At 37.7% G+C, this 17,235-nt stretch overlaps 1 protein-coding gene across 1 annotated transcript; it reads right to left on the reverse strand.

Annotated features, from left to right (window-relative positions):
- Positions 1–6,278: 6,278 nt before the first annotated feature.
- On the reverse strand, positions 6,279–14,974 carry LOC139717519 (uncharacterized). Its single transcript, XM_071629023.1, has 3 exons — positions 14,804–14,974; positions 7,585–9,006; positions 6,279–7,021 (listed from the first exon to the last, which is right to left on the reverse strand). Exons 2-3 carry the CDS (start codon positions 8,960–8,962, stop codon positions 6,279–6,281), a joined length of 2,121 nt encoding a protein of 706 aa, XP_071485124.1. The 5' UTR covers positions 8,963–9,006; positions 14,804–14,974.
- Between the last annotated feature and the right edge of the window lie 2,261 nt (positions 14,975–17,235).

Here is a 17,235-nt window from a genome sequence, read left to right on the forward strand (position 1 = left end):
AAACAGGCACACACAAAAACACGCAATTCCATACAAACTTTTATCGGCGACGTATAGAATGCCGTCGTAATTTGTAATTTCATTTGTACATGTATACTAACGATGAAAGTATTGGTATTTTCTCCTCCGGAGGATGAGCTCGCCCCTCCCGCTCCTTCACTTCTTCATCATTGTCATGATAATACATTCATTATTTGAAATAAGTACCATATTCTGCGACTCTAACATGTCTCAAGCAGGAAAAAATATCACACATGTGTGGACTTAAAAATAAAGGCTTATAAGCAAATAAAAAATCAAACCACTCAACAAGCAGATTTCAAATGTAACATCTCTTTTAATAAGTTTCACTGTGAAGAGTGGAATGTAATCGAATTTGTCCTACCAATCAGTCACTAGGTAAGGAATTATTTGTGCATGAATTTGAATGAGAAGTTAAATGCAGTTCTCCACTTTTTTGTGTGACATGTAACACATGGAATTCATGTCGTTATGGTAACTGAAAAAATGTAAGCCAGTGCTTTGTATCATTTCTAGCTCTCGTAACGTTAGGTAAATTGGGTTTTACACTCCATTATGATAGCCTTTGCCATGACACTAGTTGTATTATGTATTACCAAAAGAAACTGCAACTTTTTTGTGTAAAACCCGATTTCGGACACATGTACTGTTTGGATATTTAAATTACGATACCCATTGTTAGAAGTGAAAAAAAACGAGTTGTCAGTTCGCATGCATTTCACTTTCTTAAAATAAAGGGAAGGCATTCAAAATTAAACGGATGGTATAGTATTGGCTGAGATGGGGCGCCAGGTTTCCAACTTTTTTGTGAGATAATGAGAAACTTCTTATGAAATATTGAAGAGCACGTAATTATACGAGGAATTCAAAGTTTATTCGATGAAAATTGGTTTTGAAATGGCTGAGATATTCAAAACAAAGGGATCCTGATAAAACGCTGGACCCATCTTTTGTTTGGCCCATGTTTTACTTTGTTTTGGATATCTCGGCCATTTAAACCGATTTTAATACAATACACTTTGAACTTATTTTAGAATTGTGTCCTTTTTAAATTTCACAGGTGATTTCTAATTACATGTATCTTGCCAAAAGTTGAAATTTGAATTTCCCATCTCAACCAAACTACCCCTTTAGCATACCTCGCCTGTATGAAATAAATCTCTTTATAAGACTTTAATACCCCAGAGGATCGATAGACACCCCCACACACATACACGCAGACACAAAATAAAGAGGGGACTAACTGCAAGCACCTTACAAAAACAAAACACGCCCCGTCATTGGATATTGGTACAATTAATTAAAAAACAAACAAACTAAGTAATTAACAAACATACACGTATAGATGTTTGCGATTATATTAGTCGTTATCATACATGATGCCGAGTGCTGAAAAATAACTATTATGAAGGTGGACGATGCGAGATCATATTTACACGGAACCGCTGCATGTCGTAGATCCCGACTACAGTATGGGGAAGGTGTGACATAATGAAGCACTTAATTTCAAACTTGCAATATGACGTCATTACTGTTATTATCATTAAAAATGTGAGGGTGTCTGAAAATAGGTTATAGAAAAATCACACAGTCTCCTACGCTCTAAATCCAATCGCTCAGGTAAATAATTGCTCAGACTAAATTAAAACCAAGATTCTTGATCTACGCCACTTCTTCACGCAACACGACGTGCTTTACCTGAAAATATACACGTAGGCCATGGGCTAGTACTTAAGAAATGGATATCCATATTAGCATTCTATTGAATTTATTTGGGCATTATTCAGGGCTGCGCTACGTTTTTGGAAGGGAGGGTGTCAAAATCACCTGTCAGTCAAAAAGAAAGAACATCAAAAGACAAGAGAAACAACAACAAAAAAATCTTCATACTTTTAAGGTTTGATTTTCCCCCGAAAGTCGGCTGACAACCATAAAACAAAAAACAAACAAACAAACAAACAAAAACAAGAAAAAAAAAGTCTTCATATTTTTGCTGCCACTTCCCTCCAACTTTGCATGGAAAAGAGTGGGACATTTGATCCCTGTAAAGTGTGTCTGTGTGTGTGGGGGTTGGGGGGCAAGCTTCTTCCCCCCCCCCCCTACACACACACACACACACACACACAAGGGCTGCGCCGGTCCGGTTATGGGCTTGTAATCGTGGTGATGGTGACTTTCGCCGATCATTCCCCCCCCCCCCCCCCCCCCCCACTCCTCAGTACGGATTTACGCGGTTGGCTAGTAGGGGTAAACGTGCACCCCCTCTGCACCTAACATTCATTGGTGTTTCCATGTAGCCCTTGGTCTGGAGGGTCAGAAAAGTGATGTTAACACACACAAAAAAATTGGGTCCCAAGACCCGCCCATGACGTTTTGTGACGTCACTTCCGGAACGACCTTTTTGCGAATATGGGGGAATAGCATTTGGTTATTATCCTATAACGTGGTCCCCATACCTTTATTTTTCAATGATAACCAAAGATGTTGGTATATATTTATAGATTCCTCGGAAGATGGAAAATACGATGCAAAGCAAAGTTTGGCAATATACGCCCTCAGATTGTCGTCATTGACAACGAAATAGGCAACGATGTCGACAAAATTCAACAAAATTTTGCAAAATTTGTGCAATTTTTCAAGTTTCGGCCTTAAAGTTTGTATATTTTCGTGAAAATTTTGTTAAATGACATGAAATTTCGTCTAGACATTGAATGGATATCCCTTTTTATGAAAACAAAAGATTTTGGCCTAATTGTAATGCTATCGTCTTTTGCAGACATTCAAGTGCGCATGCGCGGTGTCAAGAAATAAGCCTCCCAAATGCCTTTTCTTGATGTCCAGTATCAAAAATGAGTTACAACTCATCTCTTTATCATGGAAATTCACAAATTTAATCATATTTTGCAATCAGCAATCAGCTGATTGAATAAAAGTTGCCCTCAAATAAGAAATCAAAGGTGACTATGGCTCTTTTTGATGATGACGTTGGTAACGACATCGAAGATGAAGAAGACGTCAAAGACTAGAATTACGACATAGCAGGGATTTTCGGATCAACGAACCTTCGGAATAACGAACCTTCGGAATAACGCCACAAAATATGTTCGGATTAACGAACCTCTAGGTATAGGGAGTCTGCGTGTTTCGGATCAACGAACCTTCGAAATAACGAACCTTCGGAATATCGAACCTTCGGAATAACGAACAGCACCCGTCAAGGTTACGACAATTGCACACGTATTTAATTGACAGAACGACTGCAAGTGTAATTCTCGCAACACTATTTATGTTTGTTTGTTTGTTTGTTTGTTTGTTTGTTTCATTTCAATACGGTTCAAAAAAACCTACTATCAGCCTCAGGGCTGTTTTTCAGTGAATCTGTATATATCAATATACGTACATGGTAGAAAACAACAAAATGTAATACAAAACAAAAGGTAGAATTCACAAGCACAACAAGAAACATATTTACAAAACAAAAATACAATAACAAAGCCTGATAAGGATAAAAAAGAAATCATATAGATACAAAAAACACAACGAACAACAAAACAAAACACAATGTCATATAAATCATTTGGATGGGCAGAGCCGAGGGGAAAAAAAGTAATCTAGACCAAAAAAAAATGAATTATACCAATCTGAGAATTACCTTATTAAAACGGAGTTTGAAAAATGATACAATTAATGTTTGACATAAATCTATTTAACTGGATTTCACATCTGAGATTAATCGGGAGGCCGTTATAAACTTTTGACGCTACATACAATGCGCTGTTTCTCTTGAAATTTGTGTTTGGCTTTGGGAGGGAAACTTTGGATACGTTATTTCTCAGTTGGTAATGTGACAATTTTGTTGTTAATTGAGCAGAAATCTCCCTAGGAACAAGTTTGCGTAGTAGTTTGAAAACCAATATGGCCAGATCTTTTTCTAACTTCACATTCAGACAGTCTTTCGACTATACATACCATTTACTTGTAGGAATCACAGGATTATTCTCAGTGTCCTGTTCTGAACGACCGTGACAAATGATGTGGTCGACGCATGTCCATTTATAATAGTTACTTGCTTACGGAGAGAAAAATAACATTGGAACCATTTTAATACATCATCACTGAAACCGTACAATTTCAGTTTACTGAGCAAAATATCATGGGAAATCATATCAAATGCTTTTTATAAGTCCAAGGTTACCAAACCCACAACCAACATAACCATTGTCTATGGCGGTGCTTATATTTTCAGTGAGTTCTAAGAGTGCAAGGCTTGTCGAGTGGTTTGGCCTAAAACCAAATTGATTCGGGCACAAGATATTGTTCTCTGTGAGATATGTGTAAGTCTGCTTAAAAACAACTTTTTCAATTACCTTCGATAGGACGGGTAACACAGAAATCGGCCTGTAGTTGCGAGGATCACAAACATCTCCATTTTTAAACACGGAAGTTATCCGAGCTAATTTCCATTCATTAGGAACATGTCCTTCTATTAATGAGAGATTTATTATATATGTCAACGATTTACCAATGCATTCAATTGAGTCCTTAATTACACTGCAAGGAATATAATCAAGTCCTGTTGCTTTATTTCTGGGCATTTCCTTTACTATCTTCAACACATCCTTCTCAGTAACGGGAGTGAAATAAAACAAAATATCACGTGACATTGGTTTGAGATTGGCGGGTCAGGATTTGCCTGGAAATCAATCGATGCCTTTCTACATCTTACAGCATCAGCGTAATGATTATTAAACACATTTGCTATAATTTTACCATCCGTTATTTCTTCACCATTTGATTTTACCTATTGAATATTAGATGTCTTCTTGCCTGGTATACAAAATCATACTAATTTCCATATAACACTGGAATTTCCTTTATTCTTACAAATACTGCCTGCAACATACACACGTTTTGCTGAACGAATCAGAGAAGTTACACGGTTTTTAAGGTTTTTTTATCGCTGCCAATCAGCAGGTACTCCAAATTCTTTGCATGTATTTTTCATATTATCTCTTTCTCGTATGGTGTCCAGTATTTGTTTATTCATCCATGGAGACTTCTGTTTCTTTTCCTTTTAACAGGAGCCTGTGTGTCTAGGGCGGCTTTAAATCTTTCAACTTAATTCTCATAAGCCTTTTCAGTATCATTTATTTCAAGGACATCATGCACAGCATGTTCCTGCAGATATCTTATCAATGTATTAACATCAATTTTCTTAACATTACGTGAACAGATATAATTGTGATCTCTTTGCATATGAGGTTTACATTTCCCCCACGTCACTGCAATCACATAATGATCACTCAAACTTACTGGAATAACATTACAATGTGAGATTTTATCACATGACGCGAGTGCGAGATCTATTTTTTTTTTTGCAGTGTTTTCAGTCACACGTAAGGCCTCAGTAACATATTGCTTCAAACTATAATCTCTAATCAATTCGAGTAAACGTTTGCTACTGTGTGATAATTTTCCTGATAATAGATCACAATTGAGATCTCCAATCAAAAGATATTCAATTTGTTGCACTTCGACTGTCTGCAGAACTGTTTCAAACGAATCGAATATATGAGCATAAGAGTCGGGGGTCTATACCATGACACGATTAAAATGGTTTCTGATTTTCCAAACAAATTTCAATGCACGATAACTCTAATCCTTCGATGTGCAGATCTTCTCTAATGATGAAGTTTAACGTCTCACAAATATACATAATTACACCACCGCCTTGTCTATTTCTGTCTTTCCTGGCAATCTTAAAGCCCGATATTCCTATCTCTTCGTTACTAATTGAATCATCTAGCCTGGTTTCACATAGAGGTAATAATGAATATGTGATTTTTGCATTATGAGTCGAATTTCATCTATATTTTTAACAAGAGAACATACGTTGAGATGTGCAATATTCATACCAAAATAAGTTTTAGAGCATTAAATAAATCACATGACGTTTTAACTTGGTTGAGCTTATTATTTTGACACTGAAGTATACTATCACAATCTTGACTGTCGTTTGCGCTGAATGGCAATTCATCGTATAAACACATATCACAGAACCAGTATGAGCTATAGAGAAAAAAAATTCAGATCCAAAGTCGAACACTTCAGGTGAATCCACCTCTTACACATTAAATACATAACTGTATTTTGATTTGATTTAACAGTTGTATCACATGAGATGCATGTGTATTTTCAAACCATGTTAAGTCCTTCAACTTTTTATTAAATGTTCGACGCAAGTTTGAGAGGAAAACTTACAGTCTGTCAAGTTTCTCGAGGTCTTTTTCACTGTGTATGGCTACTTTCTTCATGTTTTTCGTGAGGGCTGTGATCCTTCCGTCGTATGTCCAAGTTCTGGCGTTGTACGTCGAGAAGCGGACGATGATCGCGTTCGGTTTTCGTTTTCCATGATTCTCTTCTCGAGCGTCGCGTCCATGTCGATTTTGTCGGGCAAGTCGGTGGTGGCGGTCGATATCAGTTGGTTTGATGTCGACGTCTAGCTGATCCTTGGCGAACTGTATGACCACGTCGTCGGTGTTCTCACTGGGTCTCTCGGCTATTCCATGGATTTTGAGGCAGTGTCGTCGACTATACTGCTCTTGGTCGTCGAGCTCGTCATCAACCTCGTCAAGCCTTTGTTGTAATTTCCTCATCTGGGATATGAGCGCACCGATTTCCCTTTCCTTGCTCTCTATGTCGAGTCGTAGGGATTCGTACACTCTCTGGGTCACATCTTCAATGACAGCCTCTTTGACAGCTTTCACAAGGGCAGCCATGACAGTCGGTGAAAAGAGAGCCCGGCAAATCTTTTCAGCCAGTATACAATCCAGCTCATTGTCATTATCTGTCACTTGATTGTCCGGCGACATGGTGGTTGGTTGCTCAGCTGGATTTTGGCCATGATCAGTGGGCTGCTCTTCCTCCGCTGGGTTGCCCGGGCAAGCGTTGTGCCGATTTCGCTTCAGTTTGAGCCTGGTGGCCATCGGCATTGCAGACCCTCAAAATGTCATGAATTCGGAAGAATTCCAGACGAAATGCACTCCACCAGTCGATTCAGTCGTTTAGGGTACAAACATATATCTGCTATCTATGGTACATCGAAGTCAACAGATGAAATTCAGGGTCAGAAACCATTCAAATGGCAGAAGGAGCTGCGAAGCTATTTACAATTTTCATGAATGTTAATGTTAATTTGATGACACCAGACTGATCAATCACGTGATTCCTGAAGCTCTTCAATGAGGTCAAAGATAGATTGTGATGTTCTGTTGTAGATGGTGAAATAAGTACCAAAACACACAATAAGCTTGCCTGGTGCTAGCACGTCAAATGAGGGGGAAAAGCCTACCGAATCCCAATGCCATTCTAAAATGCGACGTGATGTTCGATCGCCAATGCGTGAAATCTCACTCACAGCCCAGACATGACGCTCTGTATCCCAAGACAGAATGTACACGTGGTCGGTTGACATATCAACTGCAATGCTCTGAACAAAACGTTCAGGAATGTGAGTTTTACTTTTGATGACACCACATTGATCCAATATACAGACACGTGTACCTCGTCTGCCTAGTTCATTGAGCACAATCACGTCTCCCGTTGACATGGTCTTCAAGGCTCTAATGGGCATGTCATCTGCCAGATTGATAGTTTGCAGACATTTCCCATCCTTCGGGCTGTACACAAAAATGGAAGACCCACCATTTTGTGCTGCTAAAATCATTCCATCTTTGTTGACTGTGACTTTTAGCGATTTCTTGGACTTGGTATCAATCGTTCTCGCATAATTCCAGAGCTGATCGTAAACCATAAGTTTGCCATCAGCGGTACCGAAGACATGTCCACCATCAGACAGGGCATTGTAGCAGACGGGCTTGATCCCTCGTAATTTCGTAATCTCATGAGCCTTCTTATCAAGACGAACAATGGACACGTAGTTCAGGTCTTTGGTAGCTACATCACTGCTACTGATGCACCCCAGGAGAATCATGGAAGAACTTTCTGTGTAAATATCCCTTACTTTAACCCATCTCTTTTCCAACCCTTCTACTTCACCAAGAAGTTCACTTCCTCTTTTAAACTTGATTTTATCAATCTCCCCTTTGACCATGTCCAGTTTCTCTTGGCTAAGCTCAACAGCGAGATACTCATTTATCTCTCGGGTAACGTCATGGAAGTCACTCATTAGATTCTCTTGCTTGATGATAAGGTTTTCAGCGTCCATGCGTGCAGATTTGATGCTTGCCGCTAAATCTTCGAGTCCAGGCACGAGCTTTGTTTTCCACCCTTCAAGTCCCCGTATAACATAGTCTACCTGCTCCTTAAGTGAGTTCTCCTTGTCCCGAATTTTATGAAGTTTCTGTTCCGCTTCATCTCTGGTGCACTTCAGCCTTTCTTTACGTTCTTCGTTTAACTTCTTGACCTTCTCATCGTACTCTGCATTGATCCTCTTTTCCGCCTTTTCTCTATCATCAAGAATCTTCTGTTTCTCTTCATCAGCTGCATTTGACACCTGTTCAGTAATCATCGTTAAATGATTGGTCATTTGATGTATTTCTACGTCGTTTTGTTTAAGATTGTTACCTCTTTCTTCAGCATCACGTATGAGATCCACTAGCTGTCTTATCCTCTCTTTTTTCACGTCGTTAATATCATCCCTCTTGCAGTCTGTGTGATACGAGATTACGGCACACACATGACAAATGGGATAGTCATGAGTAACGCAGAAAAGCTCTGCAGTTTTATCGGTGTGCTTCTGACAAGTCCATCTAACTTGGTCTGCCAATCCCTTGATGGAGTCTTGGTGCTTAATAGCACATTCATCGCACAGGTTCTTCTCAGTCTCGAGGCGATAGGACGCTTGGCAAGACTTCACGTCAGAGTGGCACTCATCACACTTCTTCTTGGGGGTGCTTGATGGAGTAAATCCAGAGGCCATGATGACAATGTCCCGCAGAGAGACTCCAGCAGGAAATGATCCACCTACAGTCATATCAATAAAGAATACATTTGAAAATTAACTCATTCAGTTAATTACCTGTTCGGTTTACACTGCCATTTTCCATTACATAATAATATATCACTCATTTGTTTTACGGAATTTCTTGTTTTGTTTTTGTATTACTTTTTCAAACGTGGAGGCTGACCGTGCATGAAATGAACAGTCTCCACGACGTAAAATCCTTTTCACTTTGAGACCCTTTCTGTCTATTGTAATATGAGATTCGCCTAATGAACTGTTGACACCAGGTTATCTGTTTTGGGTTTTTAGTTGTGTCAAAGCTTGAGCAAAACTGGTTTCCAGGTAAGACTGACTTTTTTTTCTCAATGTGGCATATCGGAAATAATATCAAGATTTTATTTTGAAGTAAAAAGACGAAACTTAGTAAACCTTTTGAAAATATTTAATTTTCTTCAGTCATATAGTTATTATGATTATGATTTTACTTCATATTTTGTATTGTAACATTATTTGGGGAAAATGTGCCAATTTACTTAAACGTATTTATGTTCTTCAAAAACGTGCAATCAGAATTATTACAAAATCTCAACCCTTAGCTCATACACACCCCATTTTTTTAAAAATTGGGTTATGAACAGTGTGTGATATTAATAAATTTGTTGTCTTCATTTTTATGTACTTGTATGCTGTGATGTACAATGTAATTGTCTCTTTTATTAGATTTGTGGAAATTAATTGAATTGAAAATTAATTGAAAATCGAATTGAACTGAATCTAATATCCTAAATTTTCATCGTACAGTAAAGATAATCGGCAATATTCATGCATGGAAAACAAGCCTAGAGCTTATAAGACATTCTGTTATATTCTATATACAGCGAAAACTAAAGATATTGTGACTAATTTCCTCTATACACGTTGTTGACAGTGCTCTGCATGTTGGTTTGTTTATGTTTAGGTGTAAGTGTGCTTAGAGAAAGAGGAAAAGAGTGGGAAAGACAAACAGGCAACTTCTTGGCAATATTCATTGCTATTGCTATTCATTGCGTTAATTTCGTGGGCCTTATTTGCCTAGTGCCCAGCTCGTGAACCATAAGGGCCTTTTCACTTCACGTCGAGGTCGTGGACCTCATTTGTATAGTGTCTAGCTCGAGGGCAGCAGGACCCATATATGCTGTCGGACTTGAAGGTTGTATGACTCGTGGATATCCCTAAATGTGCCCTCGTGCACCACCTAAATTGTGGGTAGAAAAAGTAACTCAATATCTGTTGAATTACTCAATTGTAATATAAGTGACATATCAAATTTGAAAGTCCTTTAATGTATGTAATTCATATAGGCTACACGCACGTAATTTTTCTACATATACATGGCGCTTAACATTATAGCGGTGGTCCGGGGCCACAAAAATTACCAAATATCAAAAAGGGTTATATTTTGGTGACCAAATCGGCAGCTTAGATTCTAAATTCAATGTTAAGTTTGCTTTTATTTCTGGCCACTATACATATCTTTTACGAACCACCAAAATTTGAGATTTAAAGATTTCTACTGGCTACGCACAGAGGAAAAAAAGTCAGTGTCGAGCCCCTATGTAGACCAAGCAAACAAACAAGTCATGATATTAATGGCGTCAGTAGCAATGAACAAAAGGAGAAGAGCTGCTCTTTATAGTTTTAGTTCACGTGTAGGCTAATGCGATAATTGAACCTCCTCTCTATAATCCGTTGAAAATCTTAATTATCAGCCATTTCAGTTGCAAAACCAAGACAAAATCTGAATGATATTAATAGATATGCATTCATCAAAAGAAGAAAATAACAAATATTTCAAATTTCATAAAGGGCGGTTGATACATATCTTTCACATTACTGTTTCCCACCAGAGCCACACGTACTAAACCTATGTTTCCCTAATTCAATACTTTCATACATGGGAAGTAAATAACATTCCTGATCACAGAAAACAGAACACTAGACGCCTTTAAAGTATGCAATATGCGATAACTCTGCTCATAATATCCAACCAAGTGAACCTAAACATTACCTTTTCAAAATTCTTCCTCGTTACCTTCCTTCATCTCCTCATTTTTTAATTCATTTGATTCCCACCACGCACCCAAATAATTCTATTTACACAGTCAAAGATACACTTCTTTCAAATAATAGTCAAGGCGCAGGGACCCAGAAAAAATGACTTCGTTCAACCCACCCCGCAGAAAAGGTTTGACTGCATGGGGCGGTCGGTTGGACCCTCTGGAACACCCCTAGGTAGTATATGATTCCAAATTGTGGTATCAATAAAATTTTACAGGCCATTTTAGTTGCGAAAAGACCTTATTCTTCGAAATAGAGTCTGCACGCGCTAAGACTACTACACGCACCACTAGCACTACTACATAGGCGCCAGTGCCAGTGGTGCGTGTAGTAGTCTTGACGCACGCAGACTTTTTCTTCGACAAACAAGGGTTTTTGCCTGCAAACTAACTTTTCATGCCAAGCTGGGGTCGGTGTAGTGTAGTTTCTAGCCGTTTTTATTTCATCTTTATTTCTCCGAGTTGAAGCAAGCCGAGTGAGAGCACATACCCAGTGATTGCGACGCCCGAACCGTTTTTTGTCGCAATCACTGGGTATGCGCCCTCACTCGGCTTAGCGCAATACAGCGGGCTTCTGCACAATACACAAGCTGCAACTCAGAGAAATAAAGACGAAATAAAAACGGCTAGAAATTAGACTAGGGTCGGTGACGCTTGTCGCTATTGGGGCACTGAAAATGACAAAATTATCACAATTTTTGCATTTATTTCATGAAGAATTCATCAAAACGCCATAAAACTATATACGTACATGTTGCCAGAGATGTCAGCAATACAATGGGATACAGTGTAAGGCATAATATTGTGCATGGTTACCATGGTAACCAGATGCCTACAGGTGATTGGTAACCCCCCCAAAAAAAAAAATAAATAAATAAATAAAAAAAAAATATATATATAGTCTAATTTCTAGCCGTTTTTTATTCGTCTTTATTTCTCTGAGTTGCAGCTTGTGTATTGTGCAGGTTGCAGAAGCCCGCTGTATTGCGCTAAGCCGAGTGAGGGCACATACCTAGTGATTAAGACAAAAAAAAAACGGTTCGGGCGTCGCAATCACTGGGTATGCGCTCTCACTCGGCTTGCTTCAACTCGGAGAAATACACAAAGACGAAATGAAAACGGCTAGAAACTACACTACACCGACCCCAGCTTGGCGTGAAAAGTTAGTTTGCAGGCAAAAACCCTTGTTTGTCGAAGAAATAGTCTGCGTGCGCTAAGACTACTACACGCAGCACTGGCGCTGGCGCCTGTAGCATTGTTAGTGGTGCGTGTAGTAGTCTTGGCGTGCGCAGACTCTCTTACGTTTGTTCCTGTAAAATTCTACTGATACCACAATTTGGAACCACATACTACCTGGGGATGTTCATGGAGGTCCCATGTACCACCCTGTCTGGTCAAACCTTTTCTGCGGGGTTGGTTGAACGAACTCCTTAATTAAGCCCCTTACAGGAATTAGCGCCTTGACTATAATATATTGCCACAATTACACTGACAATCGCGCGACCATTGTATGTAAATGCAGGGGATGTCATATATTTTGAGAAATATTTCTATAATTTAGATATAATTTCCATAGCAATAGCACATTTCTTCTTTGCGCCAAATCTCGTAAGCTTTCCAATTTTTGTAATTTTTGAAAATGGGAACAAAAATACGAATGTCTTTGTGCAGGAATTTGCCCGATCCTACAAGTCATTTAATGCCCAGTCATTTCACGAGGATCTAGGGAAAACTGAATGGGCACATGTATCTAGATACGACAATGTAAACACAGCTTATAAAGTTTTTCATGATATGTTTGAGAAAATATGTGATAAGCATGCACCTACAATAGAATATAATATATCCCAGAAAAAGAACAGCCCAAAGAAACCTTGGATCTCATCAGCGATTCTTAAATCCATCAAGAAGAAGCACAACTTAAACAAAAACTACAAGTCTTCAAATTTTAGTGACGAATACAGAAACAAGTATAAAAGGTATCGAAACACTTTGATAACAGTCATTAAAAAATGCAAAGAGATTATATTATTGCAATTCTTTTAATCGTAATAAAAGTAACATGACAAAGACCTGGGATACTATTAATGACTTAATTGGTAGAAAGGGTAAGAATAAGCATTTGGATATAGAAAAGTTAACTATTAATCAAGGTGGAATTGATAAAGTTGTATCTTCTGAAAATGAAAGAGCCCAAGAACTCAATAACTACTTTGTCACTGTTGGGTCAAATTTGGCAGAACAAATACCAAATGGGCCTCCTAATAGTTGTTTTCAAGATTATTTGGGTGCCAGAAACACAAAGTCTTTGGCTTGGAAACCTATAAGAGAAGAAGAAATTATGGATATTGTATATGCTCTTGATGCTACAAAGTCTCATGGTTATGATAATTTGTCAGTAAGATTGATCACGGACGCAGCACCATAGATTGTTTCCCCATTGACTTATATCTTTAATTTGTCATTGGAAATGGGCCAATTCCCAGATGCACTTAAGATTGCAAAAGTGACGCCTTTGTTCAAGAAAGGTTCGAAAGATGACCCAGGTAATTACAGACCTATTTCGGTTCTGCCAGTAATTGCAAACATTTTTGAGAAATTAGTCAATGGTCGTCTAATGGACTTTTTAGAGTCCACTAAAATTTGTACAGACACCAGTATGGATTTCGTAAGAAATACAGTACAAAATTATCATTAATCAATTTGGTTAATACATTAATACATTCAAATGATAAAGGTGAAATAACCCTTGGTATATTTATAGATTTCAAAAAGGTGTTGACACAATCAATCATCGCATCCTTTCAGCGAAATTAGAATATTATGGCATAAGAGGCATTGTGTTGCAATGGTTCCAAAATTACCTCTCAAACCGATCGCAGGTATTGTGCTACAAGAATGAAGTATCCAGTAGTAGAACGATCACATGTGGAGTACCACAAGGATCAGTGCTAGGACCCACACTGTTTCTATTATACATCAATGACTTACCTAGCTCATGTAACTATTTTCAGTCAGACTATTCGCTGACGATTCAAATATTTTTCATACATTTCCCAAAGGTACAAAAGAAATTGATATGAATGATGTAAATGGAAAATTGAATAAGGTACAGAAATGGTGTATTGTGAATAAATTAACTATTAACTTGAAGAAAACAAATTATATGATTATTAAAGAACCAAGACAACCAATTGCAGTTAAAGGTGTGTTAACAGTCTCTGAAACGGTTATAGAAAGAGTAAATGTAGCTCCGTGTGACCGGTATGCACACAGAGGCAAGTGATTTTTGTCGGAGCAGGGGTCCGTTTGATGAAGGCTTCATAATAAAAGGTCTCACATAAATCTCTGAATAGCCAAAGTCGCTTGATGTATTATGAATAGCTATAATAGACTTTCAAGAGAGAAGTAGAATCCCTTATATGAAGTCTCTCATAAGTGTATCCTATGAGCGAAAATTCTCTCATACGACTTTCATGAAACGGACCCATGGAGAGATGTGTCTTTCCAGGGAGGTGAGACACCTCCCTGGTCTTTCTCACCTCCCTTGCCGATGCTTGCTAGAGCGAGCAGCAGCACAGGTGGAACCACTCTAAAAAGTCGTATTTTCCTACATAGCTCTGACCATGCATGCCATGCTACCACCTCTGAAGATCAAATCACCAAAATCAAAACTAGTCATATACTTGGTTCCAACCAGTGTTAATACAAAATGACTTACGGTCAAAATGTTTGATCCAATATATGTGTGGTTCCTCCTGAAAGAATAAGGCATGAAACGCAGCAGCATCAATAGTAATAACTGGTAACAGATGAAAATGGTGGAAATGCCTGCGGTGGGATTAGGGAAAAGTCATAGAATATAGAGGGCAGTGTATAGTCAATGCATCTTGAAACTGATTGACTCAATGCACGTGCATGCTTTTAAACTGAATAATAAGAATAGTAATAGTAGTAGTAATAATGATAATAATGATAATAATAATATCAATTCATAAGATGCGCCTGGAGAACCTATACATGTATAAATGCTGTATATTTTTCTAAGCACAAGCAAAAGCTTCTGAGAAGTTTGGATAGTGTCAAACATAAAGGCCTGAAAAGAAAAAAAAAAGCAAGCCTAAATAATGAATTCATTTTTCATTCCCATGACACCAGTCTCGTAATGATTTCCTTATATAACAATTTTCAGTCACCAGTGTTGCAGGATCACCCACATTTCATGATGCAATACATCTTCCTTCCAGAGTTTATATTGTACAGGACGATCAAATATTTTCCTGTTGATAATGAATTAATATATGACGAAAGAAATTTTGAACAAAATATTATTACAAATAATCATAATGCAAATGAATACATAAAATCAAGTAAAACTAGCTTTATTTTGCTAAAAATGAGTTATTTGTCAAAGGTTTTAGTTTCTATTTTACTCTTTCCAATGAAAGGACAATGAAAGGAGATCTTAATTTACTTAAGATTTAGATTGTAGGCACAATCAATATTCACGTTCCTGTCAAATTTTTAATAAATAATTCCTGTCTTTTCTCTGACTTTTTCTTTCCCTGTATTCAAAGGATTGATGATAATTAATGGACATTGCCTCCTATACAGGTCTCAAGTCTAAAGGGGGATTTACCCCATATCCACAAATGGATTCAACGTCTGAAAAAAATAACAAGTAATGGAACACATCTGTCCAAAAGTTTCATATCTCAGTATGCATTTTCTTTGCAGAATCTATGACCATTGAAAAGTTGGAAAACCAATAAATGAAATAAAATGATATGAAATGAAAAATCTCAGGAAAAATCAGATAAGCCATTCAAAAGCCATAAGCCCACTGGAACGATACTGAAAATATAACACTGTATAAAGAGAATTCCATATGCTTTCATCATGTATTAATAGCAGTATGAAGGAACACTCACCTTACCGCCTTAAGAAGACCGGGAGCAATTGTGCCCATATGTCAGTATCAAGTGAAGTATAGTTAATATGTACCTTACATAAGAATCGACATTTGGTTTTAACTTTCCTATCCAGAAATGACTGGAAATGAACTTAAATACAACTTCCACATTTCATAACGTGAAACGGAGTGTCAAATTCTCCGTAAACTTCACTGATGTGCTTCAGTCCCTTCTCCACAATATCCGCAATTACTTTTTATTACATTGTTTTCTTTATATCAGGATAAAAGAAAAACGTGGCAATATACAAATATATATTGCTGAATCTATAACTCAGTTTATTCTTTTTGTGTAGAAATTTAAAAATGACGGATGCATATCAAAGGGATCGAATAGTTTTGTTTGAGACCTAACATCAAATTTATGACATTTGAGTGAGATACTGAGAAACCTCTTATGAAATATGAAAAAGCATGTAATTCCGAGAAGAATTTAACGTTTATTTCATGAAAATTGATCTTGAAATGTCTAAGATATCTTAAAAAAACCCGATCCTAATACAATTGACAGGATACGACTTTTATTAGGATCTCGTTGTTTTACCTTGTTTTTGGATACCTCAGTTATTTCAAAACCGATTTTCCTCAAATAGATTTTTGAATCCCCTTAGAATTGTATGCTCTGTAACATTCCATAGAGTGGTTTCTAAATATCTTGCAAAACCTTACAAGCTGAATCCTCACCTCAACCAGTACTGTACTGTCCCTTCAACTTGGTTTGTTTGTGCATAGTGGGGGCAGATATGTGCAAAAGATGCTCACATCGGCGGAAAGTATGACATTTTGCATGTACGGGTATTTTGGGGCTCTGATTTAAAAAAATGCCAGATCCAAGAGATCTGATCACTCGGTCAGTTTTGAATTCCAATATGGCCGCCATCACAAAACTTTTCAAGATCCCTATCTTCAGGTCTGAATGACAAAGGCCATTGAAATTTTATACATAAAATCATGGTAATATGATGACTTCAATAAAAGATTATTATTACCTATACGAGGGAGTCTTGCGAGGCAATTCCGGTTGTTATTTTGCAGGGTTAAAGGTCAGGAGTTGTTATTTTGCAGGGTTAAAGGTCAGCAGTCAATATGCTTTTCGCCACGTCGCTGCGTAACAATAACAGTATGAGCAAACAGTGCAATCTTCCGGTTTGGGGAGGTGGAAAGAGAAAGAGTGGAATCTC

Source organism: Diadema antillarum, unplaced genomic scaffold, assembly GCF_040938485.1.
Source record: "Diadema antillarum isolate AM-2024a unplaced genomic scaffold, OU_Dant_1.0 scf00000076, whole genome shotgun sequence".
Classification (NCBI taxonomy): domain Eukaryota; kingdom Metazoa; phylum Echinodermata; class Echinoidea; order Diadematoida; family Diadematidae; genus Diadema; species Diadema antillarum.

Excerpts from the sequence above, each read along its gene's own strand:
- LOC139717519 (XM_071629023.1), bottom strand. The coding sequence starts at position 8,962 with ATGGCCTCTGGATTTACTCCATCAAGCACCCCCAAGAAGAAGTGTGAT. Across the intron at positions 7,022-7,584 it reads CAATGAACTAGGCAGACGAG|GGTCTGCAATGCCGATGGCC; the intron begins GTACACGTGTCT and ends TGACATTTTGAG.